A 26,308-nucleotide genomic window follows, 5' to 3' on the forward strand; every position below is an offset into this window, starting at 1 on the left:
AATGTTCGTGCTGAGATTGTGAATCGAGTTCTAATCCTGTGTCAAATTACTTGAAGCTTGCGATCACATTTATGTCATTTCAGTATACCTCCAGAATTTTCTTAATGTAACCTAAAACTTATACAGGTGGACTATACCGAACTGTTTGTTGCTCAACATGGATGGTGGTGCATGTGATTGTGCGTCCACGAGGAGTTCTTGGACCAAAAGGGTCCAAGAGTTACCGGGTGTTAACTGAGTTTAAGGTGAAGAGGAGCGAAGGATGGTTTGGCCAGTTGGCACCAACGGTTCATATAAATGTTTGATATTTCTAAGCTTGTGGCACAATGTTACTTAGTTGCTTTGGCTGAGTAATAGGTGCCATTCCGGCATGATTTGTCTAGATATTGTAGGTTCGCCGGTTTTGAAATGTGGTTCTTAATAACGCTTGGCAAGAGCAGCCGTGGGTGATCTCACATAGGGTTGAAAAGGTCCTATCACGTGGTGCATTTTTAGATGGAAATCTAATTCTTTTCGCTGATGAACACGCTGGAGTTTTGTTTCCTTTTTGAACATTAAGATTGGGATTTGGGGTCCTCATAGAACCAGGCAACCAGCACACCAGGTTCCTTATTCATTTTTCTCATCTCTCCCTAACCCTACTTTATACACACACATATATGTTTATATATATATATATATATATATATATATATATATGATTTAAATAAAAAAATTCATAACATGGTTTCGGCTCGCTCTTCATTCATCAAACCTCCCTTGTGTGACCTTAACGGCGTTATCGCATCGCAATCTCTGGCATGCGCCGACATGTGGGCCGCTAGCTGCCACTCCACGCGACCCGTTGCCCGCCCACAACAGAAGCGCTTGCCACCACCGTGCCGCCCCGCCTACGCCGAGGGATGGCGAGCCTCGGAAATCGGAAGGATGCGGTCGATGGACGGCGAGGCCCAGAATGGTGAGCCTCCGAGGGGCGTGGCCGGGAGCCTCAATCGCACCGGCCCTGGCGGAGGCCGTGCCTGGCTGCGGTGGGTGGCCCCGCCTGCCCTCCGCGTGGGGACTGGGGCCATCTGGCCCAGCGGCGTGTCGCACCTGAAGATGTTGGCGCACCACAAGGCGTTCAGAGAGCAGAGTAGGCGTGCGTCTGGTGTGTGTGTAGGCGGGCACCGCCTGTGGGCCCGGCCAGTCAGTGAGGAGAGGCTTCCTTTGTACTGTGACCCGTCCGGCAACGGGAACGCTATCTTCATTCTCCAGAACAGAGACTAAGAACTCGCGAGGGAATCTTCCTCGGCGATTCTCCCATCTCTCTCTCGATCACATCCAGTCTACTCACGTCGCCGGCGATCGTCGGCGGCCACGGGCTACGACACGGCGACGGCCGCAGCAGCCGTGCCCGGCCGTGGCTGAGTTCGCGCCGCCCGGCCGGCCTCGAGCGAGGAGCCAATCCGGTGGTGTTGCCCATCACCGGCCACGAGCCGGCGTCCACGTCCTACGCTTCATCCTAAGTGAAATTTACACTGGGTAACTATATTCTGAATTACATGCCATTGATCAACAAAGAGAGCCGCATGTGTTCTAATTTGAGCTAACACAATGCCCCTGTTGAAGCCTTAATCATACCTTATATCATTTGTGGTTGGTTCTATACCTGCGATGGCCATTTAGATACAAAATTATAGACAGCACAGTTCTATTGACATTAGGATGACCACAAATTGAGCATCCTTTTCATTCAAAAATAAATAAATAAATAAAATTGAGCATCCAGAGATTAGGATGAGCACATAAATTGTTTGTATGATTGAGCAAGGGTGAAACTGAACCCTCTCATTGCCTCAGTATTGACAGCACTATTTTGCTAGACATTTAAAATATTTTCTTTCTATCTTTACATCTTTGAAACTATTGTCAGCTTCAAAAAAATAATCTAGAGAATTGTCCACATGCTCAATTCAAAACTGAGTATTGAGATATGTTATTCCATGCATTTATGTGGACACCCTTTTGGGGCTACAGCAGGAATATCAAACTGGGAGAAGAATTGTTCCTTTTTTTTTTGCTGAACTTAGACACGAGCATTTGAAAATAATATCTATCCACATGTATGACATGCATATAACATTTAATCAATGATGATACTATAATTGTTGTCATCTCTGCCATCCTTTGTGAGCAGACACAGACAGGACATAAGAGGTGAAAGATGTTGGCCCGAGGACTCCCTGCACAGGTGAGCAATTAGCTCACCAGTACCCTCACACACACACACTTGGCTAGAGGTTGAAGGAGAGGTGAGCACAGCACACACACACACACTGCACGGGCTGCAGCAGCAGCTCTGAACTCTGAAACTTGGTATGGCTGATGAATTCCAATACCAACTACTGTACTAACTAGTACTAGAGGTGGCCTGTTGCCTTACTGCTACAGTAACAGAGGCAGCAAGAGATTGACAGAGTGCCAACTCTGTTGCACAGGAGATCAGAGAGAGATCAGCAGCAGATTATGTCTTACAAAAGATAGAAAAGCGGTACTTGATTAGCCATAGGCTCACTCCAAACACTTACTTATTATATGTAGTTATCTCAAATCACATCCAACCATAGGCCCTTGGATACAACATTTCTGTACTTAATCATACTCTTTTACTGAAAATGTGATATTGTCTTATCCTATTTCTCTGCAATCGATCTGAGCAGTTCACTCATCATGCAACAAAACTTATATACTGTCTCTCCATTAAATTCTAAAGCTCTTTGACCCAATGCAAAATCAATATTGGCCATATACACATGTTTTGTTCTTTTCCCAATAATTTTGGATTTATAATGACTGTGCTTTTCAAATTTTCACATAGAAAATTAGTCTAATCCTTAGGCTTTATCTTCTCATAGACCATCTATATTCGTGCAGTTCATGTTTATATATAAGACATTAAGACCCATCTATGCTCGAGTTGGGATTGCTCCATGAGTCACATCTGTTCATCCATATATTGTATTGGATATAGTGGCCTGATTTTACTCCTTTTTTTGTCCTCTTATGATAAAAAATCTCTAATTTGTATTTTACCGCCTTTATGATTCTGCATATAAGCTCATGCAGTTAGGCACTCACAACAATTTAAATAATCTTCTTGATGCCATTTTTTGTGTTGCGCAAAGTCACCATTTCAAATGCTAAATTAAATTGAACTAAGAAGCACCTGTTGCCGTGTGCCAAAATAGACTGACCTATGTTTTTGTACAGTGTGTCCAATATAAAACAAATAGTGTAATTAGTGTAAAGCAATTTCAATGGTCCATGTTGCTCCAACAATCAACTGGCGAGGTAACCTTATACCATTTCCCTTCAATTTGTTGATTCGCTGTCATCTCACTGGTTGTACATGCATTTTGTTCACTAATTGGAAAGCTCGCGATTTTTCCTCCTAACAGAAGTGTAACCCGTAGCAATGTATGGGCTTTTAGCTAGTTACTTCTTAAAACTTGAATTCATGCTTTAGTCTTGCTGTGGAGTGATGATTACTGGATTAGCTAACAAAGTTATTCGGGAGGCAATACCATATTTTTTTGAGTTTCTCCTTGTACGGCTCAATTTTTTTTTTAGTTTCACCATGGTCCACCTGAGTGGTTAGGATCAGATTAGGCAATCCATAGTTGGGTATATAATGGAAAATTTTGTTTTAGTTGTTCTGGTAACTAATACGCATGACTGGATCTAGTTTTGATGATGACGCGATTATAGCCAGTCCAAAATTTGGTGTGTCACCACCTCTTATAGCTACATGTTACTATGCATTTAGGACTGGAGTGCCTGTATGGCAAGATGCCTCATTTTCTCATATACTCCACATGTAAAGTTGTAAACACCTTTTTACTAACCATGATGCTCCAATTTCTGAATTACCAATAGCTTATGTTCTTGCTGATTGCAAAATAAACCTGTTTTTGGAATTCAGAAGAGGTTGCTACAGGCTGTTGTTAGATGAAATGAAGGCACATGAGAGTGTTTATATACCCAAGTGGTTGAGGCTTACTACTACTCTTTCTGCTCTCAAATTGATATTTTACCTGTAATCAGCTTCTGTTTTTTAATACTTTTGTACGCACTTCTCTTTAAGATCAGTGTCATCAGCACTACCTTAATATATTTTCAGTCACTGTCAATCAAGTTTAATGCTGAAACTATTACAAAGTGCTCCTGATGTCTTAGTTTTAGATCACCTCTTTACAATTTTGTAGTACCTGTGCTAATTCAAAACTAGAAGTCCTGACATTTTAGCTTGAAGGTTCAATACTTTTTAGCCAATAAATGTATTATATTGTTTTCCTACGTATACACATCACTGTGAATTATGTGCTGTGCAACTTCAAAAATCAAATTGAATACTTTGTGAGAAGTATATATTTCTTTCTGGATAAAATGTTTTGTGCATATTGTTGTCATGGTATACTCCAAAAGTAGCTTTGTGACTAATGGAGTCTCCACTCTCCAGGTTCTCCATTTAACAAATCTGAGTAGATGCAGTGGATAGCAAAAGGCACAATAGGTTACACCAATGATGGCCAAAACGCAAATGGAGCAGTGTCTCAATGAGAAAAGGTCCAGGATACAGTAAAAAACTTTGGAGGTGTCCAATTTAAGAAGAATATTTTGCCCTTTTTTCCAGTGCAAACTCTTGGCCATTTGCTGCACCACCAAAACATTGTCCTGAATACTTCCCCCCTTAAAAAAAACACTCTGATGGTGACAATAAATTGGGCAAAATGGGCGCAATGCGATTAGCCATGAGCTTAGCAACCAACTTAGCGAAACTGGATAACACTTATAATGTGAAAGTCTTTTGCTTGGATAGAATCTGAATTATTGGGGAGGTGGTTGATGAAGTTAGTTTTTAAGAGATTGAATTTAAAGACATGGCTATGCTCTGAGCAGCCAGCACGTCTCCTTTGATGATGCCCCAGCACGTTTTATAAATACTCTTGTGCTTGGCTTTTAGGCCTTATCGTGGAGATGAACTAGTAGACCTAGTGCCTGTAGCGGTAGTCTTAGCTATCGTACTGGAGATCATGTACTGGTGATATATTGATAGATTATCAGTTAAGTTGCTGCTGGGTCTCAATTCTCCCTTCTATTTGAGTTCTTGTGTTGCTTTTTCCTACTCTTGTACTCTGATCCATCACAATGGTATCCTGAGCCTCGGTTCCTTGGATCCCTCCCTCCCTCCAAATTTTCTTCCACAGCCAGGTTCTCGGGTCTAGTCCGATCAGCGCGGTAGTTCGGCGGTTGCGGCTCATCCACCTAAAATCCCCACCGTCCCACCCGGATCTGTGAACAAAACCCTATTCTTCCCCCAAATTAGCAGTAGATTCTGTCCAGCAAGGGTTGCAAGGTTTTGTTCTTGTGTAAAATTCCGTAAGCTGGCCTAGATCCGATCTGCGGTGGTGTTGGAGTAGATCACTCTTTGGCAAGGTTTGCAAGGCACGTCCTTGTGTAAAATTCCAGAGCCAAATCCATGATCTAGGTGGCGGTAGATTGGGCCTGTGGATTGATTTAGGGGACGGCTTGCCGAAACCGAATTCAGAGGTGGCGACGCGATAGTGACCGCGGATGGTTCTCCTGGTGAGATGCAGTTTGCAACTGCAACAGAAGTCGATGGAATTCGTCGTACCCTGGATTCCTTCATGAAGAAGCAAGAGGACCACAACCGTCAGCTGAATTCCATGTTCGACCAAGTCATGTCCTATCTGACCAAGATGGCTGACAAGTCTAATACTGTTATTGTTGAGGATGCTAGTTCCAACATCAATGGGACACACCCTTCGGCTCCTCAATTTTGGACAGGTTCGACCCACGAATCTTCACCTGCATAAATCTCAATTTGTTGGAGATAGTGGTTCCAAATAGAGTCCATCACTTAAATTCCTCTCAGCCAGAGTCTAGTACATCAGGTCATAAAGATAATAGTTCCCAGGGGTTATGGTCAACACAGGGCATTCAGAGCAAGCCACTGATGCCTATGATAATTGGACTACACACCCGTGGAATCTATATGATCATGAAACCCAATTTGACACAGCATCTTTTGACCAACCTTGATCCCAAACACCATGAAAACAATTTGACGAACCCCCCTCCTGATCCTTGGCAACACAAAACAAGGTACTACAAATCAGTCACCCAACCTTTCCCAGCCTGAGGAAAATCCAATACCAAGACATCATCCACCACCATACCACACCTATCTCTCAAATCAACAGCAAATGGTAGCTCGAGGTCCTAAGATCCATTTTCCTGAGTTTGATGGCACCGATCCAGAAGGATGGATAGGAAATCAGAGAAGTATTTTGAAATTATTGATGTTCCAACAGAGGATAGAGTTTGACTGCAATAGTTGCCATGCCAGATCTCAGGCTCATGTCTGCTGTGCACATTATTGGTTGTGTTTTGCTGAAGCCATGTTGGCATAGCTGCATACATCAAATTAGCTTAGCTTTGATATGTGTATGTCCAAATCTCTTAGGGCACCGAGGTGTTAGAATGTAATTGATTGGTGAAAGCTGTTCTGCTAGCAGCAGCTACTTTAAGACGCATTTTTAAGACTCCCATGTTGTTCTACCGAATTGGAGTGACAACTTTGTGCTCTCCACTTTTTCTTCATGAGTAATCAATCTTGTACTATTGTCATTTAATTGAAAAAAATGCAGATATCATGTTTAAGCTCTTGCGGATCAACTTCATTCTACTACCCTTGACAGATATGACATCAATCAACTTGTTGCAGAGCTGTTGAGACGCACTTGCAGACATTCTCTCACTGGATTACTGGAAAAATGAGGTAGTGAGATGTTACTTGGAGAACTGGTACCTGAATTTCTGTTGCTTTCTGTTTCGAGTTCTGAACTTTCAACTTGTTGCAGATGCCATACATGCTAAACTGGTTTGGCTGGTGCACATGGGATGCATTTTACACCAATCTTACAATTGGAGATAGGGTAAGTAACTCATCCTTTGTCACGTAGCTGCAGTATGCGACAAGTATCATATAAAATGCATACTTGGTAATTGCTATCTGTTTCAAGGCTAAGAAATCAGAAGTGTGAACTGCAAAGTGCAAATTTAGTTCAATTAAAATATTAAGTGTTCAAGCATGGGAGTGACTTGTCATGTATTTCTGTTAAATGATCATATTTACGAAAATAGGATGTTGGGATTCTATTGGGTTCCCTGTGGTATGACTAGGCTGCAGCACAGCAGTCCAAGGATTTCCACCTTGGCTGGTAACAACCTGAAAAATATTTGATTTAGGATCAAACATCATTGTTGACCTTAGAAGTTCTGTTTATGTATGACATTAATAGTTACAGTGTAGGCAACTAGGCACAAACTGGTATCTTCTCTTCAAAGGAAACAAACTTACAACATGACACAATCTATTCTCCACAAAGTTTTTGTTGGGTACTTATCATTATATAATGGATTGATGAGATAGACTTATGGAGAGCACCTTCAAGCTTGACATTTATCTTATTGAAGCTTTAATGAAAACCAGAATGATGGAAGAATCCATATAACATGTTTTTCAAGCGATAGTTTATATCAAGCTGCCAAATCCTTTTCCAAGGTTAACATATGCTGGACTGCTATGGGACAGATAGGCCTGATCTTCGGTTGAATTTGGAGCTAAAATATGCGAGGACTTGTGATCTTTCTGAAGACATTTTAAATTGTTATTTTAGCGATTTGATCAGTTAACTTATCTCCATAATTCACATTAGCACTGCTTGTACTGTACTGTTATTGCTATATATAATCCTCCACTATTCGGTACCCAGATACTTATTCGGTACCCGAGCCCCTCCCCGCGGTGGCGCGGAGCAACCAACGCCAGCTCGCAACCGAGCCCCTCGTCCGGTTTCTTTCACCCCTACGCTGCCACGCACAAGTCGAGGCTCCCCACGTGGCCACGTCCTTCCTCCAGCTCCGGTTTTTTCTACGCACCCGTTCCTGTGCTGTTCACTCTTTTGTTTGGACCAGCTAATCATTCAAACGAATTGAAATGAGCTGTGACGATCTCTTTTCTTCTCATAATTCTTTTTCTTATAAATTTGAACGGTTGCCAGTTTTTATGCTTGTAGGATGTACTTATGAATTACCGACGCTATTATATCATTTATCAGTCCAGGTTTGTAAACATGAGCTAATTATAAACTAATTGCAAAATCCTTAAGCTAATTCGCGAGATGAATCTGTTAAGCCTAATTAATCCATCATTAGTAAATAGTTACTGTAGCACCACATTGTCAAATCATGAACTAATTAGGCTTAATAGATTCGTCTCACGAATTAGCCTCCATCTGTGTAATTAGTTTTATAATCAGACTATATTCAATACTCCTAATTAGTATCTAAATATCCGATGTAACAGTGCTAAAAGCCCCTAGAGCCAAACACTGACCTGAAAAAAAAGGAATTGTTTACGATGAAGCTTCCAAATCTGGAGCCAAGAGCCAGCGTTTCCTCAAAGTTACAGAGACCGGTAAAATACAGAAGTCTTTGCTCTTCTCTTATCTTATACTGTTTGCACCGGGTGAACAATCATCATCTAACCAGATTCTTAGCAAGATCATTTGTGATTTTTCTGTTTCCACAAAAATATGTGTAGACCATTTTGGCAATGAGACGAGAGGAACAAAATAGCTGTTGTATTGGTTAATGCATCGTGAAGAATGAAGATGGATCTATCACTTTATTGGTATACTATCACATGCACGTTTAAACCTGAATTAAAGTGGTGTTTTTTTAGTTGCAATGCACGGCATGGTCATCTCCAAGAGTACCCAAAATTTTTTTCCCCAAAACCATGAGTTTTCCAAGTGGCCAAAAAAATATTGGGAGCACCAAAGAAAGGTTTCTCCAACAGTTTGTAAAAAAAATCACTCCTAAAAGATAGAAGGTAATTTTATATCAGGAATCCCGAACTATTTCTAAATCATCCCAAGCACTTTTATTGTTTCTTTATCTCTTGTACGTTTGCATCAGGAACCCTGTCCTACTTCTTATTCTTTCCCACATCCTTCCACTTAGATTGGCGCAATCGATAACTATCCGCGCGACGGGATCGATTTTTTCAAGTGGCAAAATATTGGGAGGTGAGATTGGGAGTCATGGATTGGGAGATTGTTTTAGAAACTCTCGGAGATGCTCTAATAAAGAGAGAAAAACGAGGAATCGAGCAATGCAATAGACACTTAGACAGAAGTACCTTCTTCCCATGTTCCAAAAAAGGAAAAACTACCTTCTTCCTGTTGTTTAATACGCATTTTTAAGATTCTCGCAACGCACAGGCCAATGTGTACTGGATGGAATAAATTTGAGCGCCCTGATTTGAGATGTCTTGCTGGAGTAGATAAAAAAAAATACTCAACTTGAAGAGTAGAGTCCTTAAATTAAAAATAGGGATCTAATTTAAGGGTTTATGCTGGAGTTGCTTTGAGAGACTAGCTAGAGAAAGGAAGAAACGCAGGAAGTCCTTCCAATTAAGTGAAGTTTTTTCTTAATTATTTTTTGCCAGGACCCCTCCTAGTGAAGTTGGATTAGGTCTCTCGAACACGATATTGCTATTATTACTATATATATATATATATAGTATATATATAAGTATACTCTAAAGCCAGCCATAGAATAATTATTCTATAGCCAGGGCACTTGGCAGTCCATGATTGGAATTACTACGAGGGTCCACCTCCCTGCTAATCCGGGCTCCTACGAGACGAGCGAGCTGAGGCGCCTGAGCGACGGAGCCGGTCATTGTGTAATCAAAGCTAGGATAAACGACAGTCATTAGCCATTACTACGAATCAAAGCTACATTGACGTTCAAAAAAAATTCTCCTTATCAGAACTGCATCGTGCAAGTGTATCGTACACTGGTTACGAGAATACTTGGACTTGATTTTGTCTACACGTTCAAAAACTTAAGAGAATACTTGGGTTGGCTGTTTTCTGTAAAGAAATAAAGAATTCTTTTACAAGAATGCGTGGATCACGGTACTAGATTATTATGATTCAATGTTTACGACAATACTAGTTAGTTATCTGATGGTTTACTATAATAAGTTAGGAAAGATGATTTAATTTGAATATATCTACTATTTTAGCGGTATGAATTACGATAATGCATGGCTTGTGTACTGGAATCTATTTGGTGGATTACGATGATACATTAACATAGAGGGAAGGTTTAAATTTGAACACACAGCTATTTTGGTGGGACATACTTCATTGAAGAACGACTTGGCTTAAACACTGTACAATAATTTAGAAGGCTCATAGATACATATGTCTACACCTAGAATTTGAGAAAATCATTTATTTGGAGCTTCTCTCGTTTTGTTGCAGCTAGTTGGCCAGAGATATTGAAATCAGATTTCAACCGTGCCTATTAGCTGCTCGTTAGTGAGCGCATCTTGCCCAGGACTTGCCAGAAGACCTCATCACCTGAAAACTTCGTAATAACAAGGAGAATAGTTAAAAAGTATGTTCATTTCACATCTGTAACAAGTGTTTAGATGGCTAATAGCATATATGCATGCAGATTAGGCATAAACCAATTTACCACCAATTTTTACGAGAATGGCATCATCCATTCACCACAAAGTTATTTGCCACAATTGGAATAATCAAGTTACTATAAAATAATATCGAGTTTATTAGAATCCCTCGTGCCAGAACTACGAAAATTGATACTTACATGGTCAAAATTACCACAATGGCATGCTATAATCAATTTACCACAATGGCACAATCTAGTTACTATACTATGTTTCTCAAAAAAAAATTGGACTAATTACCATAGCAGCATGACCCATTTACCACGAACTAATTCGTAACTACTACGGTGGTGTCAACTGTCAAGTTAGCACAACTGCATTTACTATAATCCAAATTGCTCGACCATGGGAGTATGATGTAAGACAAATAGACAATGGTTAAAAGATGTAATACAAAACTATGGTATACCATGACATATAGATTAAGTTGTATCACAAGTTCTGGCTGGAAACTTGTTGGCTGGTGTTCAGTGAGCGGTAAATATTAAAAGAGCAGCCCAAACCTAAATTGGGCTCCTTTTCCTGCATATGTCCTGACGATGAGCCGACGACGACTGCGGCGACTGCCTGGTGGACGCCAGGTTCCTACGACCGCACCGGCGGCCACCCCTCCACCGGGCGGAGGGGCCGGCGGGGGCTGCCGCCGCTCGCCATATCCCGTGGCGGCAGGAGGGGGTGGGAGGGTGGAGGTGGGCCAGGCTGGCTAGCCCGACTCCAGATCGGTAAGGGCGAGGGAGGGGGACCTGCCCGGAGTTGGGAGCGAGATTTTGGGCGGCGACTGCGTGCGTGGGGGCGAGCGGGATGGCTGACGGGGAGCCGATGGATTTTGGGCGGTAGCGGCGGAAGCGGATAAGATTGAGGATGGAGCCGACGAGCGGTCCCATGACGAGCTGGATGAGCCTAAAGACTCGTTACTCCCGGCTCACGCTCGACTCCGTCGCTAGGCTCGCCAGCTCGGTCGATTGTGGGACGGATGATCTCGATTTGGACGGTTGGATGATCCGACTACAGAATAATCTATTCTGTGACCAACTACAGATAAATAGTCATATATGTATAGTGTATATATATCCTATAGGAATATGCATGTAGATCCGACTACGTCCACGATTTCGATATGGGGTCGGATCCATACGGGTATGGCACGATACATATATATATCCCGTGCATTATATGTTGTCCATCGACGAACGCAAAGCTTTTCCTGATATAAGATGATAATAATAATATATAATTCTTTACTTATTTTCCTAATATAAGATAATAATAATAATAATAATAAATATAAATGTTTGTTAATAATGCTACGTACGGCCAGTCCTGCAAAAAAATACTACTACGAGTACATCCTAGTCCTATCCTAGTAATAAGAAAACTGTTTCATGTTCCTACAGAGACCTGCAAAGGAGTTGGCAGCAGCAGGCCGCATCTCCATGAAACTCGACGAAGCAAGCAATTCATTTTATACGCATAACCTTTTGTTAGCACAACTTCTAGAAGATAAGATCAAGTATGACAGGTATGCAATTAAGTGTATGTGTGTGTGTGTCTATATATATATATATATATATATATATATATATATATATATATACACACACACACACACACACACACACACACACACGTCATTTATTTGTCTTTTCAAATTTTAGTGGTGTATATATCATTATATCTCCGTTTTAGATTACAAGACGTTTTGACTTTTTTAAATATATTATTTTTTTACTATGTAGCTAAACATATATTGTCCATCTGGATGCATTGAAAAACTACATGTATAAAAAAAGCCAAAACACCTTATAATTTGAAACGGTGCAAGTAGTAGTAAGCATTAAATGCGCATACTCTGCTGCTGCCGTGGAGATGTACGACTCGTCTTTCAATTCGAAAGACCATATATACATACATACATACATATATATATATGTTTAATGGTCTTTTATTTGTCTCTTGTCTAGATTAAAACGAGTGTTGGTGCGTGTACCTATCTTCGTCGGCATTGCCATTTGCGTGAATCACTATTCTTCTGGTGGGAGTGATGATAAAGAGGCCAAGAAGATGACTGGGAGCCATTAGACACGTCCTTGTGTTTAATTTGAGAGTGCATCTAGCTATATACCGGTGCAGACAATGCTTAAACACTGTGTATCTAGAGAGCCCCATTGTACTGGTGGCCATATATTTGCGCTGGTGCAATTAATTAATTATACATTGTCAGTGTACTACTGTATATGGATCCGCTTCTGTTCGGCTTCATGTCCCATGCTAATTAGAAATATTAAACATAGACTAATTACAAACTAATTGCATAGATGGAGGCTAATTTGCGATACGAATCTATTAAGCCTAATAAGTCCATGATTTGACAATGTGATGCTACAATAAATATGTGCTAATGATATATTAATTAGGCTTAATAGATTCATCTCGTGAATTAGCCTCCATCTGTATAATTAGTTTTATAATTAGCTTATGTTTAATCCTCTTAATTAACTTCCAAATATTTGATGTGACACGGACTAAACTTTAACTCAAGCTGTTTCTGCTGATTTGTACGGTTGATTTGAACACTGTTGCTGCAGGCTTCTTGACGTGGCTGTTGCTGCAACTGTACAGCACGTATGTTCGGCTGAAGCCCAAGCGGCTGCAGTCTGCAGCCCTCCCCCTTCAGTTCACATCGTGTATTCCTGCAGCACCCCTAACTACAGGCTGATGAGCCATCCTACTTGTGCTGGCTGCTGCTGCAGCCACAGCGCCGCAGCTCAGCGGCAGCCAGCACTCTGTTAGGCTTCCATCCAAATGTCAAGACTCGGCTGTCCGCTATCAGGGCCGGAAATGCTGTCCGCGCCAAGCCAAATTGGTGAGACGAGCACACACGCCTGCCCGGCGTGTCTTGTTCTGCCGCCTCACAGAACACAGCACACAGGTGACGAAGTCTTTGGCTGCTTCGTCGCATCAGCAATTCAACCGCAGCAGCAGCAACCTCATGGGTCCAGACGGCCAAACTGGATTTACTTTATGCTGCCTTGATCCGCATATAAAAACTTAATTTATTTTTATTTTGTGAACGTACGACAAAAGATTTGCCAAATTTTTATTAGCATAAGAGGATAAAAAAGTGAAAATACAGCCGGCCTCCTACTGACAACTGACAAAAACAACTAACAGAAAAGAGAGAAAAAGAAAGAAAACGTGAAGGCTCGCCACATATAAAAACTTTATTAAGTCGTTGGCCAGTGACCAGGACATCATCCAATGCATAAACTACTACCATTCAAGAGACGTTCTTGACTTTTAGGCCTGGATCATGCCGGCTATACAGCGACTGACAAACCAACACATCTCTCTGTTCAAACTCAGCTGCCACCTCTCTCCGAAGTCCTCTTCCTGTTCCTCTTCTTTGACTAGTCACTTGTAGAAGCAAGCCATGAGGTTACCAGAGAGCTTCAGGTTCATGCTACTGCTACTGCTACTCACCCTTGTGCTCGTCGGAGCAGAGCTGATGACAGGCCGCCTCTGCCATGGCCGGCGAATTCCAGGCGCAGAGGTGGTGGTGGTCGAGTCGCCGCCGCCGCCGAGCGAGGGCTACGGCCTCCTCTTCTCCAGCAATTACAAGTACAAGCAGCAGAGGAGGATGTCTCGTTGGAGGCGGCTGCAAGATTTTTCCGAGTCCAAGAGAGAGGTGCCGTCGGGGCCCAACCCGCTGCACAACTGATGAAGAGCCAGCTCGACCGCTGCTCGATCTTGAGCCCTGGGCAAGAAGAAGAAGAAGAGGCATTTTTGTATGTAAGTGGAATTAGTATACCGTACGTATACATGTACTAAGTAATAGTACGGTATACGTGTTTACGGAATGAACTGACAGTAGTATGTATGCAGATGGCAAACGCGATTTGAGAGGTACTAGGGTTTGGTTCACTGTTTTGTAACGTAAATAGATTACAAAAGAAGGTAAGAGATTACGTTACGTGTATTTGATTCAGCTGTAATCCACTACCCCGTAATCAGATTGCAGCCCATTCAGAAACGTTACCGCTATAAACGGATCATAGCCAGGTCCTTGCAACTTTTGCCTTTCCCTTCAACTATAGCTCTGGTATTTGTTTGCGTTTACAGTGTTGAACCAAACAAAATTAGGGATTTGATCCATCCATTACCATTAGCATTGTATTTCATTTCATCCTAACCAAACACAAGTAGTTGCTGCTTCTTATTACTCCTAAGTAGTTGTCGTCGATAGGCTTAAGGCCATTGAACAACGACATAGTGTTTGCTAATCAACGACGCTAATCAGGCTAGTTGGGTTTAATTTCTGAGCTCTTTTACGGTGCACAATACTACTAGGTGGTAGTAGCTTAAGATTTTAGTAGTATACAACTAATTTTAACCGTCGGATCATTACATACGAGTTTTTTTCGAACAGTAGTATAAGGTAGTATTGTGTACCGTAAAAAACCTCTAATTTCTAAACTTGATACTATCTGCAGACATTAATTAGGCTCCAAGTGATAAAAAAATAAGAGATTGGTTGCCACCCATAGCTTTGATCAACATCCATCATATCTTGAGTAATTAGTTAAGCAGGTGGCAATGAAGATAATTCGGTACACAAACATTTCAGCAAAAATGAGCGGAGATGGAACTCCCAGCAAGACCCATCCATGTCCATCTTGTCCAACTCCAACAGATTCCATCTTCTACTAACTCAACCAATACAGAATACCGGCCATGGCGTGCAGCAAACTTTACTCGGAGCCTGATGGTCAGCTCAGCTGCTCATGAATATTCATGAACGCTCTACATCAGCTGGTTCCCCACGGGGTCAACGCTGAAATGTAGCTCCAGGGATTTCTCCACAACAGGATGGAATTTCGATGCCCACATCTGCAACGCACAAGGCGAACACACACACCAACAGAATTGTCATTCACCGCCAGATTTGTGTAATTCGGTAGGTAAACCTCTATCTTATGTATGATTCAATCTGTTTATTCGATAAGTGAGTCCAGACAGGAAGCTCAAATATGAACAGATGCAAGTAGAGAGTCCTCACATCCTTGTACTCGATGCTCTCCCTGAACAACTTCAAGTCATCAGCTGCATGAGACGATAAGTTGAGTAAGTAAACATAGCTCAGCCAAGCTTTCGATCAAGTAGCCTAGATATCCTGACCCATGCACAGAAATTATGACTTAAAACATAAGAGCGCGAGGAAACTTATAGCCCACTAACATGATGGAAAGCGGATTACTGCAGCATGATTATATCCATTTTCCGGATTCAAACAGCAGCCTGATACAATAAAAGTACAACATCAGAGGCAGTTACTTGAGATTGTGGGAAAAAAATTCAGTAAGAAAAAACTGCACATATTAATAACAATACATGTGAAACAAGGTAAATAGGTTGTACATCTTCAGCCTCGGTAACATGTACAGGGGATTCAAGGTTGCAGTGGCAATGCGAAAGAAGCATATGTTGTCTTACCACAGGTTGCTTGCACAATAAAAGAACTGCATTGGCTGATCAACCTCTGCAGAGAAGATGATGCATCCTCCATTGCCTCTCGTGATGCAGTTTCCAAGAAAGATATCAGCAGCATAAACTCGACACCATAGTTAAAATCCTGCCAAAGGACCAGGTTTTCTGTTTAAATGCAAATGGGTATTTTACAGAGTAAACAATGGTATCAATTTACGCCGGAATAAGGTTAGCTTGAGTTACCTCACCCCTACGAAAGAGAGGGATAATGTCATCTTCCACCTCGGACTCGAAATCTACAGAAACTGAGCCCTGTAAGTTATCCAAATTGTGACTATCATGGTGCTATGAACATTAAGAATCAGGATGGTGCAGGTACTGGAAAGAAGATTACATGCTGAGGCGTACATAGGAAACAGGTTTTACGTGCTCATCAAGAATTTTGGAATAGTATGCACTACTCTGGAACTTCGCAATGTCTTCTTTCTGCTGAAAACGCATGAAGACAGCATGTGTGAAGTTCTCGCTATTGGGGTCCTCTATGCGGCCTGCACCCAGTCAGTATATCACAAATACCAAACTCAAGTTCATAATTCTAATTGATTCTACGGCTGAGGTGGATATAAGCCTCTCACCTAATGAGACTGCGAGTATCCCTCTCATCTGGTACTGTGATGTATATAGGTAATCTAGCATATCTTTTTCTTCAGCATCTGAGATGTTCGGCTTGGCTCTAAGCAGAATAATGTGCTCCACAACCTTTCTGCAAAGTTACTGAATCAGCTGTCTACAGCTCTGCATAGTCCATATTAGCATCTACTCTATACTATACTAAGTTCTTCTGAACATGAGCTGACAGCATGCAGAATTTAGAACACTTAAAAGGTAGAAATGATACTTCACATGGCAACAATTTTCGATTTTGAGGCAATTAAGTAATGCAACTAGCACCCCCACCTTTTTCTCACAAGGCCACCGGACGGTGCACCATTGCTGGATTCAAGCACACCACGAGTGGAAAGAATCGTCTTCTTTCCAGTCCCTGGCCATCTGCAATCTGCACGAACACAAATCGGTTTTAAATCTATATTAAACATGCATAGACTTTGAAAAGAAGCCCAAAGCTAAGACTGAGAACTCACATCGGTCCAAATTCAGCACAGATCGTTGATGAAGCCCAAAGCAGCTTGCAACGGATCGTATGGTGTGATGCACCTGGGCTGATGCTGGCGCCAACATCCTGAAAATTCAGAGCCTGGAAGCTTTAGCTCTCATTGTTGCGGCACTGGTTTTTATGGCTTTGGGTGGAGTTGTGGTATAGCGGTAACCGTGAGGAGAAACAGGATCTTTTGGGTTGGGGTGCACACAATGTCCTCACCATCAGTGGGTGGCTGGAGCTTACAGCACTGTCCCTTTCACAGCGTCACAATTTCAGATATTTGTTGCACCCAGGAGTGCTGTTGCTCCGATCAAGGATTTGTGCCCAAAGCTACCAGATCTCTCACTGAGAAATACTACTTAGAAAAAGGAAAGCGTCAGAAAGTAACCGTGCCACGGAACCGTGCCAATATGACGATATTTTGCATTCATCGCCTAAGGCAATTAAAAGTAGTTTAAATTATAATGACATGAAAATTACACCAGTCAACCTTCGTATCATTCACTAGTTCGACAAAAAGAAAAATAAAAATACTAGAATTCTGAAACAAGACAACAAAGATACACTAAATACTACAGTCGCTCCATAGTTGACTTCACGGAGTCAAGAATCCTAAAATAATGGTAGAACAAAGCTGAATGTTCACCCTCCAAACCATCTCTGTGGTGACGGTTGCTCCCAGCCAGGTTGTTGCATGGACTGCCCCCAATTACCAGATCAAACCCACCAATTCTTCTAATATATGATTCAATTTTCTCCGAAGTTAATGTCTGCACATCACTAATCTCAATGAGTGTGCCTGTTTGCGTCTGATCCCACCAGCTCTTTAGAATGGTCCTGTTCACCTCGGATTTCTCGACTGAAATCACATTGTTCATGCGAATACCAAGTCTATGGAGAGCAACCTCGGCTCCTCCAATACCAGAGAACAAGGACAGCACATTCATACCATGTGGAAACATGTCCTTGAGTACCGAGAGGTGATATGCAACAGTGTCCACTTGGAAAGAATTCCCAAGGGATCTATATCTCTCTGTCCTGCTGATTCCTCTCGTGTGATCCTTTGGGAAGCCAAGTAGGAACTCCATCTCATCCGGCTCTAGAGGAGCAACCTTGTTGAGACCAACCCATACCAAATTCCATTTTCTGCATTCATCAAGTACGTACTTTTGAACTCTTTGGGGAGGTGGATCTTCACTGTTTGTTAGGGCCACACGAATCCTCTCTGTCAACTTAGCACTAGCCACACAAGTCTGAAGGCAATTAAATTGCCGTCTTGGGTCCCACGAGGGCCACCACTTCTTGGTACGAGGGAAGGCCTCAGATATTGTCTTTGGGGGTAAGGGAAGTAGAGTTGACCTGTTCACAAGAGGCAGGTTATGTATGTAGCCTCTCTTCCTGGCAGCGGCACAGAAGAACTTTGAGTCCACAAATTCTGGTTGAATATCATAAAGGAATCTTGAAATAGTTGTCCACACGCCTTTTGGAGCAAGTGCCACATTTTCATAATAGAAGTAGGGTGGTCCAATAGCCTGTCCAGGTAAAGATCTGTTTGTGGACCTTGACCCATTTGGCAAGCCAAAACCAACCATCGGCTTTGGGAGAGGCATCGGCTCATCATTACTACCATCTAAGGGCCCTCTACTTCCTTGTGCTTGACTTCCAAACCTCTTCCTCTTTCTCTTGATCCCTTCCATGGGCCTTCCTTTCTTTCTGCCTCCATAGAAGTCCTGCAGAATTACAATCGCAGTTCCACTGTCAGCCCATTAAATTAGAACCAAACCTTTTTGCGGATTTAAATTGACAGTTAAACCAGAACACACCTCATGGTCAGAAGAATTGCCACAGTAACCATCCCCTGCTGTCTGTGAAGCATAGATCGAATCAACCAATACAGAAATAGATGCATCCTGCCCTGAGTAGAATTAAACCACAAGCCACAGTAGATGGCGTGAGGTGCATGATCAGTGAACAGGGTATTTGAAGTATACTGTATGCATAACAAGTAATAAACTCTAAAGATAAGTTAAACTAAAATAGAGACAAGTACAGAATCTGTGAGTGGTACAAAAATGGTTTTATTCAGCAAAGCATTAAAAGATTCTGCCTCTGGAAGCAAATTGTTGCTTGTCTGCTTTGAAGGAACATCTGGACGCTTGCTATTCATAAAAAAAGTAAATGGAGTTACAAGCAAGAAGTGCCCATGCTAAAACTTTATTGGTTATCTACATACAGTAATTGGATGGAAAAGTTCCTAAACAACCCCAGTTATTCCTCTTGTAAGAAACAATATTTATCATATGCCTTGCTTTCTACAAATTATAGGCACTAAATGCTTTTGCTTCGGATTCGAATATAACAGCTGTACCCGGACTTAGTGCGAACAGTGAATCAAGCTTGGAAAGAAGCAAACATGCCAGGTTATCTCTGTTGAAGATACAGCCAATTTTACTGGTTTCAAGTTACAGCGCATAAGGAAATTTCTCAAAAGCAGGAGAGACATAACATTGAACATGGAAATGCTATTATTCAACTGATTTATTCTATATGAGAACATAGAATACTTTCAAGGTTGGTGCTTAACCTCGAAACATGGTTTCTGAAAAAAAATGCTTATTTTGCTGAAGAATCTAAGGCATACAGAAGTAACAAAGAGCATACCGCATCTAGTAATAGCCATGGTGGCCTCATCTTCCGGAAACCCCATTTTCACTAAGGAATCAACTTTCTCATCCTTCTGTGACATCTCGTTTAAGAAATCCTGTATGAAAAGCACAGGAAAGCACTGAGAATACAGTCGATGCAGCTGCATAAACTAGCAATTAACTTCCAAAGCACTTTTCTTCCTAATATAATGATACGCAGCTCTCCTGCGTGTTCGAGAGAAAAACTTCCAAAGGACAAAAAAAAATTCTTGAATCATCATAACTATGGACAGGTCAAAAACAATTAGCTGTTTGATTGAGAAAAATTTTGTAAGGGCTAAAAAAAAGGGAAGCCCAGCAGTAGTCTAATTCAATCAACTCTCAGATACAGGCAGTCACATGCCCACGACCAGAAAGTACAAGACAAGCTCAATGTTACAGTGAAACAGGAATGCTGTTGCACTATGGAGATCCAATTCTCAGGATCAGTGATCAATTTGCGTAAGTATCAAAAGGGAAGCACACAATTAAGATGACATAGGTCCTACTCTACAACTGAAGAACCTTATGTGAATGCTACTAGTGATGTATATAGGATTAGAAGAGAGATTTATTATTCCACAGTGGCGTGTTGTTCAGGAATGTCACTGACACAAGAGTTGTAGTGTTGTAGATGAAATGCAGTAGGTCAAAGTTTATAGCTGACACAGCTACCTTGATTACCATTACGATTTTCTTACAAAATCCAGGTTTCTAGTTTCATGGGAACATGTCGTTTTGCCAATTTGCCTAAAAGAACACAATTCTCCCAAGGGAAATAACAAACCAGATTAGATTACAGCTATGTAGCTAACACCTGTTTGAAAACAAAAGAATAGGAGCAAGTAAAAGTAAGGAACCTTATGGTTTTGAGGTAAGTAGTCTATTTACTGGATTATAACATGAAACCAGTTTAATGCAGAAGAAATTATGCTTTGAGTTAAAGTAGATGCATAACATGTTTCTCAAAAAGAAAAGTAAATGAATATAGTCACCAAGGGGGAGCATGAAAATACCTCATCACCGGATTCGTCAATGGTAGGACCCCTGTTTCTCTCACCAGCATCCTCATCATCCCAGTTTTCTAAAATATCATCAGCATCACTATCCTCAGCAGCTTGAGAGACACAGCCAGAAGCAGAACCGTTATCCACAGAGGGATTATTTCCTATTTCCTGCATTTTGCATCACTTGTAAATACAAATCCTCTTTCATGCCATGCAATAAGGTCATCAAAGAATAACTAATAAAAGCAGGCGTGTGGATGAATACCTGGTAGGTTAGAAGAAGTTCAACTAATGACTCTGCACCATTATCCCCTGAAAGCAAAAGCAGCAGTCAGATAAGAGTATGTAAAATCACCAATAAGGCAATAACCCAAATAAATGAGAAGAAATGGGTTATTAGGTAACTACCGTTATCCTTCATGGCCTTCATAACCATCTCCTCCGGGAAACCCATATCCACATATTTCTGAACTGAAGAGGCAGATGGCCCAGCCCTCCCATTACCATTGGCAACCTTTCAAAACGGACCAACAAACAAACATCACATTACAATCATAGACCCAAGAAACAAGGTAACAGTAACATTGGGGGTGTTCAAACCGGTTTGGCACAAACCGGCCCAAACCAGCTGGAAGGGAGTACACAAATCATCATCCTGATTCTGTTCATGATTAGTGTATTTCCCCCCAGCCAGTTTGAGCCGATTGGCAAGTCGGTTTTACACTCCTGAGTAACATGAACTGAAGAACAACTAGTGGTGAGTTCAAGCATTGCTGGATATGTATCGATTGGCTAACTGCCTTACCCTTGTGGATGGGCCTGGAGCATCAATATTCCTGGAGGCCAGAGCTGAAGAACTGGCACCAGCAGCGTTGAAGCTGGCCGCCTCCTCCTCATCACTTTCCCACTCAAATTTATCACTATCCTCATTGTCGCTAACCCAGTGCTGTAACACGAATTAAACAGCACATGTCAGGTGCATCAATCAACAGTTGAACAAAACCACCACCAATCCCAAAATGGCATCCAAAATGCAATTCCGGCCCAAAAACCCCCAACTTGGAGCGATCTAAAAGGAGCAAAAAGAATATTGGACAACTACACCGCAATCAGCCAAGAACGCGCGGAATCACCGCAGCAGCGGGCAAAATCAGTATCAAGAATTCATCAAAGGAAAAACATACATCTTCTCACAATACATGGAAGGCAAGAGAACAGAGAAGATGAGGGGTCGAGAGAGAGCTCTCACCACCATTTTGGAAACTTCGCGAGGCGTCTCGGACTACCTCTCCCCTCGATCCCTCTGTCGTCCCTTGGCCCCGGTGCGGTGAGATGCTGCGCTGACGGAGTGGGAGACCGCGACGGCGTGGCCCGGGTCCGCCTCTCTCCACCCCCGCTCAAGAATCTCCCCACGGCCGACCTCCCGCCTCTCCCTCTCGCCGCCCTCGGCCTCGGCGCGTTGGGGGGCGGTGGCAGAGGAGGAGCAGGAGGCCGCGACGGCGACCAGACGGCGCTGCCTGGCTCCGCCCTCTGCCCGTCCGCTTTAGAGGAGGAGAGGAGAGGGCAGACGGCGAATCTCAAGTGTCAATGCGGCAAGGCTGGTGTGCTGCGTTGCGCCCGCCAAGTAGCGCGAGCTGTGGGCACGCCGCTCATGATGCGCCACTGACCTGTGGGGCCAATTTACTGTGAGCCAGGAGTGTCAGCGAAGGAGCGCAGCGCGGTGCCTCGTAAGCTTAATGGAGTAAGGATCCCGTGTGGAGATCCATCTGTGGTCACTGCTGTGGGGAGCGTTTCGCAGGGATAACAGACGCCGGGCGGGTCCCGCCCCCGTTCGAATTTGGGAGGCACACGAGTGGGCTCAGATTTTCCATGCGCAGCGCTCGTCTCAATGCAACGAGTGCAAGTGGGTGGAAAGAGAAAAGCTATTTATGGGGCAACACGGCCACGGCTGTAGTGGTGAGATATTAATAAAATTTTATTCTCTACTATATTATAAAAGATTCTTTAGCATACATGCTATGCTATGGTAGGTGAGAGATGATGTAGGTCCACGAATAATGAAAATAAGGAAAAGAAAGTGGAATATTAATGAAATTTTATTATTGTACTATAATAGATTCTTTAACATACATATTTAATGCAATGGTAGGTGAGAGATGATGTGGGTCCACATGTAAGAGAAATAAGGAAGAGGAGGATATTTAATACAATAGTGGGTTCCACTCTAGAGAGAGTTTGATGTTAACCATTGTGGTTAGTAATCAAAGTAAAGGAAAAGTAAGTCCTGACATATAGGAATCAATCTCTAGCTTTTTGGTTTTTATTTTAAAAATTGGAGTAAACATAAGAATTTTGGAAGATTTATTTCTTATAGAAAATTTGGGGGGGAAAAGGAATATGCTTCCCAACAATTCCTTTGAATTTTTATGGAACTGACTATTCCCAAGTAATTTCATGTGGGATTTGAAACGGTAGAACATTTGAATCCTGTGCCTTTTCGATTCTTGTATTTTCGAGAAACCTGGGCTCTTATCTACACCATGGTTGCTACTTGATGATGATGATAAGTGCTTATAACTTGTTTTGGAACGTATACTACGTACACCATCAAATCTGAAGACTTTAAAGCCATGGATCACTATATACGAAACAATGTTTCTACACGGACCCAACACGAACGCGACAGTTTATTGAAACCACAGCGCAGCATAGTCCCCCGCGGCACACCACGTCGCACAGCAGCGCAGGACACACGATTCAGACACGCACAAGATCTCTGCATGAAAACATTCTGCTACTACTAGAAGTGATAACAGGACACGATGACACGACACGTTCGCCATGCAGCTGCTCTTTTATTCAGAAGAAGGACGACGTCCTGCAGCAATCCGCTACGCACGCCGGCTGCTGCCGCGGCTGGGTGCGGCGGCGGGCTCCTCCTCGTCTGCCGGGGTGACGACGAGGTGCTCGTAGAAGAAGCCGGAGAGGCCGGCGCCTACCATTGGCCCCGCCCAGTACACCCAGTGGTTGCTCCAGCGGCGCGATCCCACGATCGCCGGACCGAACGCGCGCGCCGGGTTCATCACCGCGCCATCGAGCGCGCCGCAGGCCAGCACGTTGGCGCCGGCCAGGAGCCCCACGGCGAGCGGCGCCACCGCACCGGCGGCGCGGCCCCTCCTCGGCTCCATCGCCGTGGCGTAGTAGGCGTACATGAGGCCGAACGCCATCGCCGCCTCCAGCACCACAGCGTGCCAGCCGCTCACGCCACCCGCCAGCGCGTACTCAGGCAAACGCTGCAACAGCAACAATTTCAAATTAGTTTTAGCACATTATTAACAGTATATAATCTCAAATTCGTGTGTGCATTTGCAAGTGGTGACGCGCGACGTACGTACCACGCCGCCGGTGGCGAGCCTGAGCAGGAGCGCGGCGGTGACGGCGCCGATCAGCTGCGCTGCCCAGTAGACGAGCGAGCGGACGAGGCAGATGCGGCCGCCGAGGAAAGCGCCGAAGGTGATGGCCGGGTTGACGTGGCCGCCGGAGATGTTGAGGGTGCAGGCGACGGCGGCGGCGAGCGCGAGGGCGTGCGCGAGCGCCACTGCCACCAGCCCGCCGCTCTTGTCCCTCCCAAAGGAGAGCGTGGCGCCCTCGGCGGCGAAGACGAAGACGGCCGTGGCGAGGAGCTCGGCGGCCGCGTCGCGGAGCGTGCCGGGGTCCGTGGCCGTGGCCAGGCGGCCGACGTTGAACCGGCGCCGTCCCGCCCTCATGGCTGGCTAAGCTATCTAGCTAGGTTATGGATCACGATGAGGAGATCGAGAGGCTTTGCTGGGGCAGCCGGCCGGCGATTGAGGCGGCTTATTAACGCGGGGATGATCGGACGAGACGACGGAGTGTCACGTTTGGAGCGTGCAGCGATGCGCCATGCGTGGTGCCTCGTCATCGTACGTATCCCTGGGGTTCACTTGCTACTTGAGTGTGCTAGCGAGAGACAAACGCCGCCGTTTGTCTTCTCCTGTAGATCAGTTGGCGAAGAAAGTCGCTTTGCCATCATCTCGTCTCGGGTTATAGTGTTTGATCCGAGCGGTTTATCCATATTTAGGCCGCTTGTGCTTTATGTGCTGGCTTAAATTGGCATGGCTCTCTTTAGCCTGTTGTACTTTTGATTTTTCTTGTGCCTGTTAATAATCTTTCAACTTTTTTTTTGATGGTTTTTTCAGTGAACCTGTGGGCAATGTTTCAAAAGTGTTTGCACCTCGTGGCACATTTATCCTTTCTAGTTTGAAGACAATCACCCCTACTCTTGCGTGTGATGCTTATCATCAGCTGCGTCTTATTAGCCGCCAGTGTAGTAATCTAGAGAGTTCTTTTTATTACTATTAGGAAATTTATTAAAATATGACTCCCCTGGCCGGGCGAGCAAGCTGCGATGGCATCGTTTACCGGATGTACGAATGGCTTATCTCCATCCGCCGGAGCTGGAGGAAGATCGAGATCGACTACGACAGACCCATGGACCCAGATCTCGTCAACCAACTTGTTAGGTTAAGCAGCTGCTTCTTTTCTTTTTGAGATGGCTATTATATGGTTATAAGCACACACCGAATTGAAAGGGATGAATAGCAGTGCGTACTCTGACGGGATCAATGTGTAGCTCCTTATTGACTGATTAAAATTTGCTAAAATTATATTCAAGGTATACCCTGTTTGTTGCTGAAGTATCATATGCTGTTGAATCGTGCTTGCTTAGAGATCATGTTGCATGAGGTACCAAGAAGGTCCTTCAGTTCTCTGCAGATCATTCAGTTGATGTGAGATGATTAGCCATCTTTGTTTGGTGACTTATTTTATCTTGATGAATTATGAGTTTCTCTGGCACTTGCTCATGCCACGTACTCTAGCTAGTGTTGTATCTCGATAGTTCAAATTTGGTGGACTAAGGTCTAGTTTGGCAGCCCAGTTTCCCGCAGGGAACCTGGCCGTTTCCGCGCGGAGAAAGGCCGCGCATATCAGTTCCACGAGGCACTTTATCGGCGAGTTTGGAAGCCTGCTAGGCGAGGTTATTCAACCCACGTGAGCCCAATCTCCACGCGAAAAAGAGTCTGACCTACAGCGGTCGAGAAGCGCTCCCCGTCTTCGTCTCCCCCGTCACGCGTCTCGCTCGCGCGAGCGAGAGAGGGGCGCTCGCTCCCGCTCCTGCAGAAGCCACGCCGCCGCTGGCCATCGCCGTGGCTCCCAGCTCTCGCGTGACCTCCTCCAAGAATCCACGTCCAGGTGCGCCTCCTCCACCCCTTCTCCCCATCTCATCTGAATCCTCCCCTTCCCCTTCTCATCTCCCTTTCCTTGCTAGGGTTCTGCTCCG

At 43.6% G+C, this 26,308-nt stretch overlaps 3 protein-coding genes and 1 long non-coding RNA gene across 10 annotated transcripts; 1 reads left to right on the forward strand and 3 right to left on the reverse strand.

The window, feature by feature from the left end:
* The first annotated feature begins 1,442 nt into the window (after window positions 1–1,442).
* Window positions 1,443–8,368, forward strand: LOC117836206 (uncharacterized). The gene is made up of 3 exons (XR_004636037.2): window positions 1,443–6,841; window positions 6,924–6,998; window positions 7,839–8,368. It is a non-coding gene; the product is annotated as an uncharacterized lncRNA (long non-coding RNA).
* Window positions 8,369–15,160: 6,792 nt separating this feature from the next.
* On the reverse strand, window positions 15,161–17,464 carry LOC117837463 (stress-response A/B barrel domain-containing protein UP3). 7 transcript variants are annotated; one of them, XM_034717095.2, is made up of 9 exons: window positions 17,242–17,452; window positions 17,057–17,156; window positions 16,735–16,862; window positions 16,508–16,647; window positions 16,348–16,411; window positions 16,106–16,264; window positions 15,851–15,910; window positions 15,672–15,715; window positions 15,161–15,502 (listed from the first exon to the last, which is right to left on the reverse strand). In XM_034717095.2, exons 1-9 carry the CDS (start codon window positions 17,336–17,338, stop codon window positions 15,416–15,418), a joined length of 879 nt encoding a protein of 292 aa, XP_034572986.1. In that variant the 5' UTR covers window positions 17,339–17,452; the 3' UTR covers window positions 15,161–15,415. The 7 variants fall into 7 exon arrangements, with proteins under 7 accessions (XP_034572986.1, XP_034572987.1, XP_072147400.1 ...); XM_034717096.2 differs by having other exon boundaries at window positions 16,106–16,244; window positions 16,343–16,411; window positions 17,242–17,449; XM_072291299.1 differs by having other exon boundaries at window positions 15,161–15,715; window positions 17,242–17,459.
* A 229-nt stretch (window positions 17,465–17,693) lies between these two features.
* Window positions 17,694–22,518, reverse strand: LOC117837462 (DNA (cytosine-5)-methyltransferase DRM2). Its single transcript, XM_034717094.2, has 8 exons — window positions 22,199–22,518; window positions 21,755–21,895; window positions 21,358–21,463; window positions 21,215–21,261; window positions 20,959–21,117; window positions 19,920–20,019; window positions 19,082–19,173; window positions 17,694–18,988 (listed from the first exon to the last, which is right to left on the reverse strand). Exons 1-8 carry the CDS (start codon window positions 22,202–22,204, stop codon window positions 17,831–17,833), a joined length of 1,809 nt encoding a protein of 602 aa, XP_034572985.1. The 5' UTR covers window positions 22,205–22,518; the 3' UTR covers window positions 17,694–17,830.
* A 1,045-nt stretch (window positions 22,519–23,563) lies between these two features.
* Window positions 23,564–24,939, reverse strand: LOC117839797 (aquaporin TIP3-1). Its single transcript, XM_034720217.2, has 2 exons — window positions 24,345–24,939; window positions 23,564–24,242 (listed from the first exon to the last, which is right to left on the reverse strand). The coding sequence occupies exons 1-2, from the start codon at window positions 24,714–24,716 to the stop codon at window positions 23,841–23,843; spliced, it is 774 nt and encodes a 257-aa protein (XP_034576108.1). The 5' UTR covers window positions 24,717–24,939; the 3' UTR covers window positions 23,564–23,840.
* Between the last annotated feature and the right edge of the window lie 1,369 nt (window positions 24,940–26,308).

This window comes from Setaria viridis, chromosome 9, assembly GCF_005286985.2.
Source record: "Setaria viridis chromosome 9, Setaria_viridis_v4.0, whole genome shotgun sequence".
NCBI classification, from domain to species: domain Eukaryota; kingdom Viridiplantae; phylum Streptophyta; class Magnoliopsida; order Poales; family Poaceae; genus Setaria; species Setaria viridis.

Bases quoted from the DNA above. Each gene is read 5' to 3' on its own strand.
- LOC117837462 (XM_034717094.2), bottom strand. The intron at 20,020-20,958 runs GTATTTTCATGC...CTTTTCATACAG, and splicing joins TTGACGAATCCGGTGATGAG to GATTTCTTAAACGAGATGTC. The intron at 18,989-19,081 runs GTGTGTTCTGGT...GTAATTCTGCAG, and splicing joins GCAATTCTTCTGACCATGAG to GACTTCTATGGAGGCAGAAA.
- LOC117837463 (XM_072291299.1), bottom strand. From the start codon at position 17,338: ATGTTGGCGCCAGCATCAGCCCAGGTGCATCACACCATACGATCCGTT. The intron at 16,863-17,056 runs GTGGGGGTGCTA...GTAACTTTGCAG, and splicing joins GGTGGCCTTGTGAGAAAAAG to AAAGGTTGTGGAGCACATTA. The intron at 15,911-16,105 runs GTAAGACAACAT...TTATTGTATCAG, and splicing joins TATTGTGCAAGCAACCTGTG to GCTGCTGTTTGAATCCGGAA.
- LOC117839797 (XM_034720217.2), bottom strand. From the start codon at position 24,716: ATGAGGGCGGGACGGCGCCGGTTCAACGTCGGCCGCCTGGCCACGGCC. The intron at 24,243-24,344 runs GTACGTACGTCG...TTGCTGTTGCAG, and splicing joins GGCTCGCCACCGGCGGCGTG to CGTTTGCCTGAGTACGCGCT.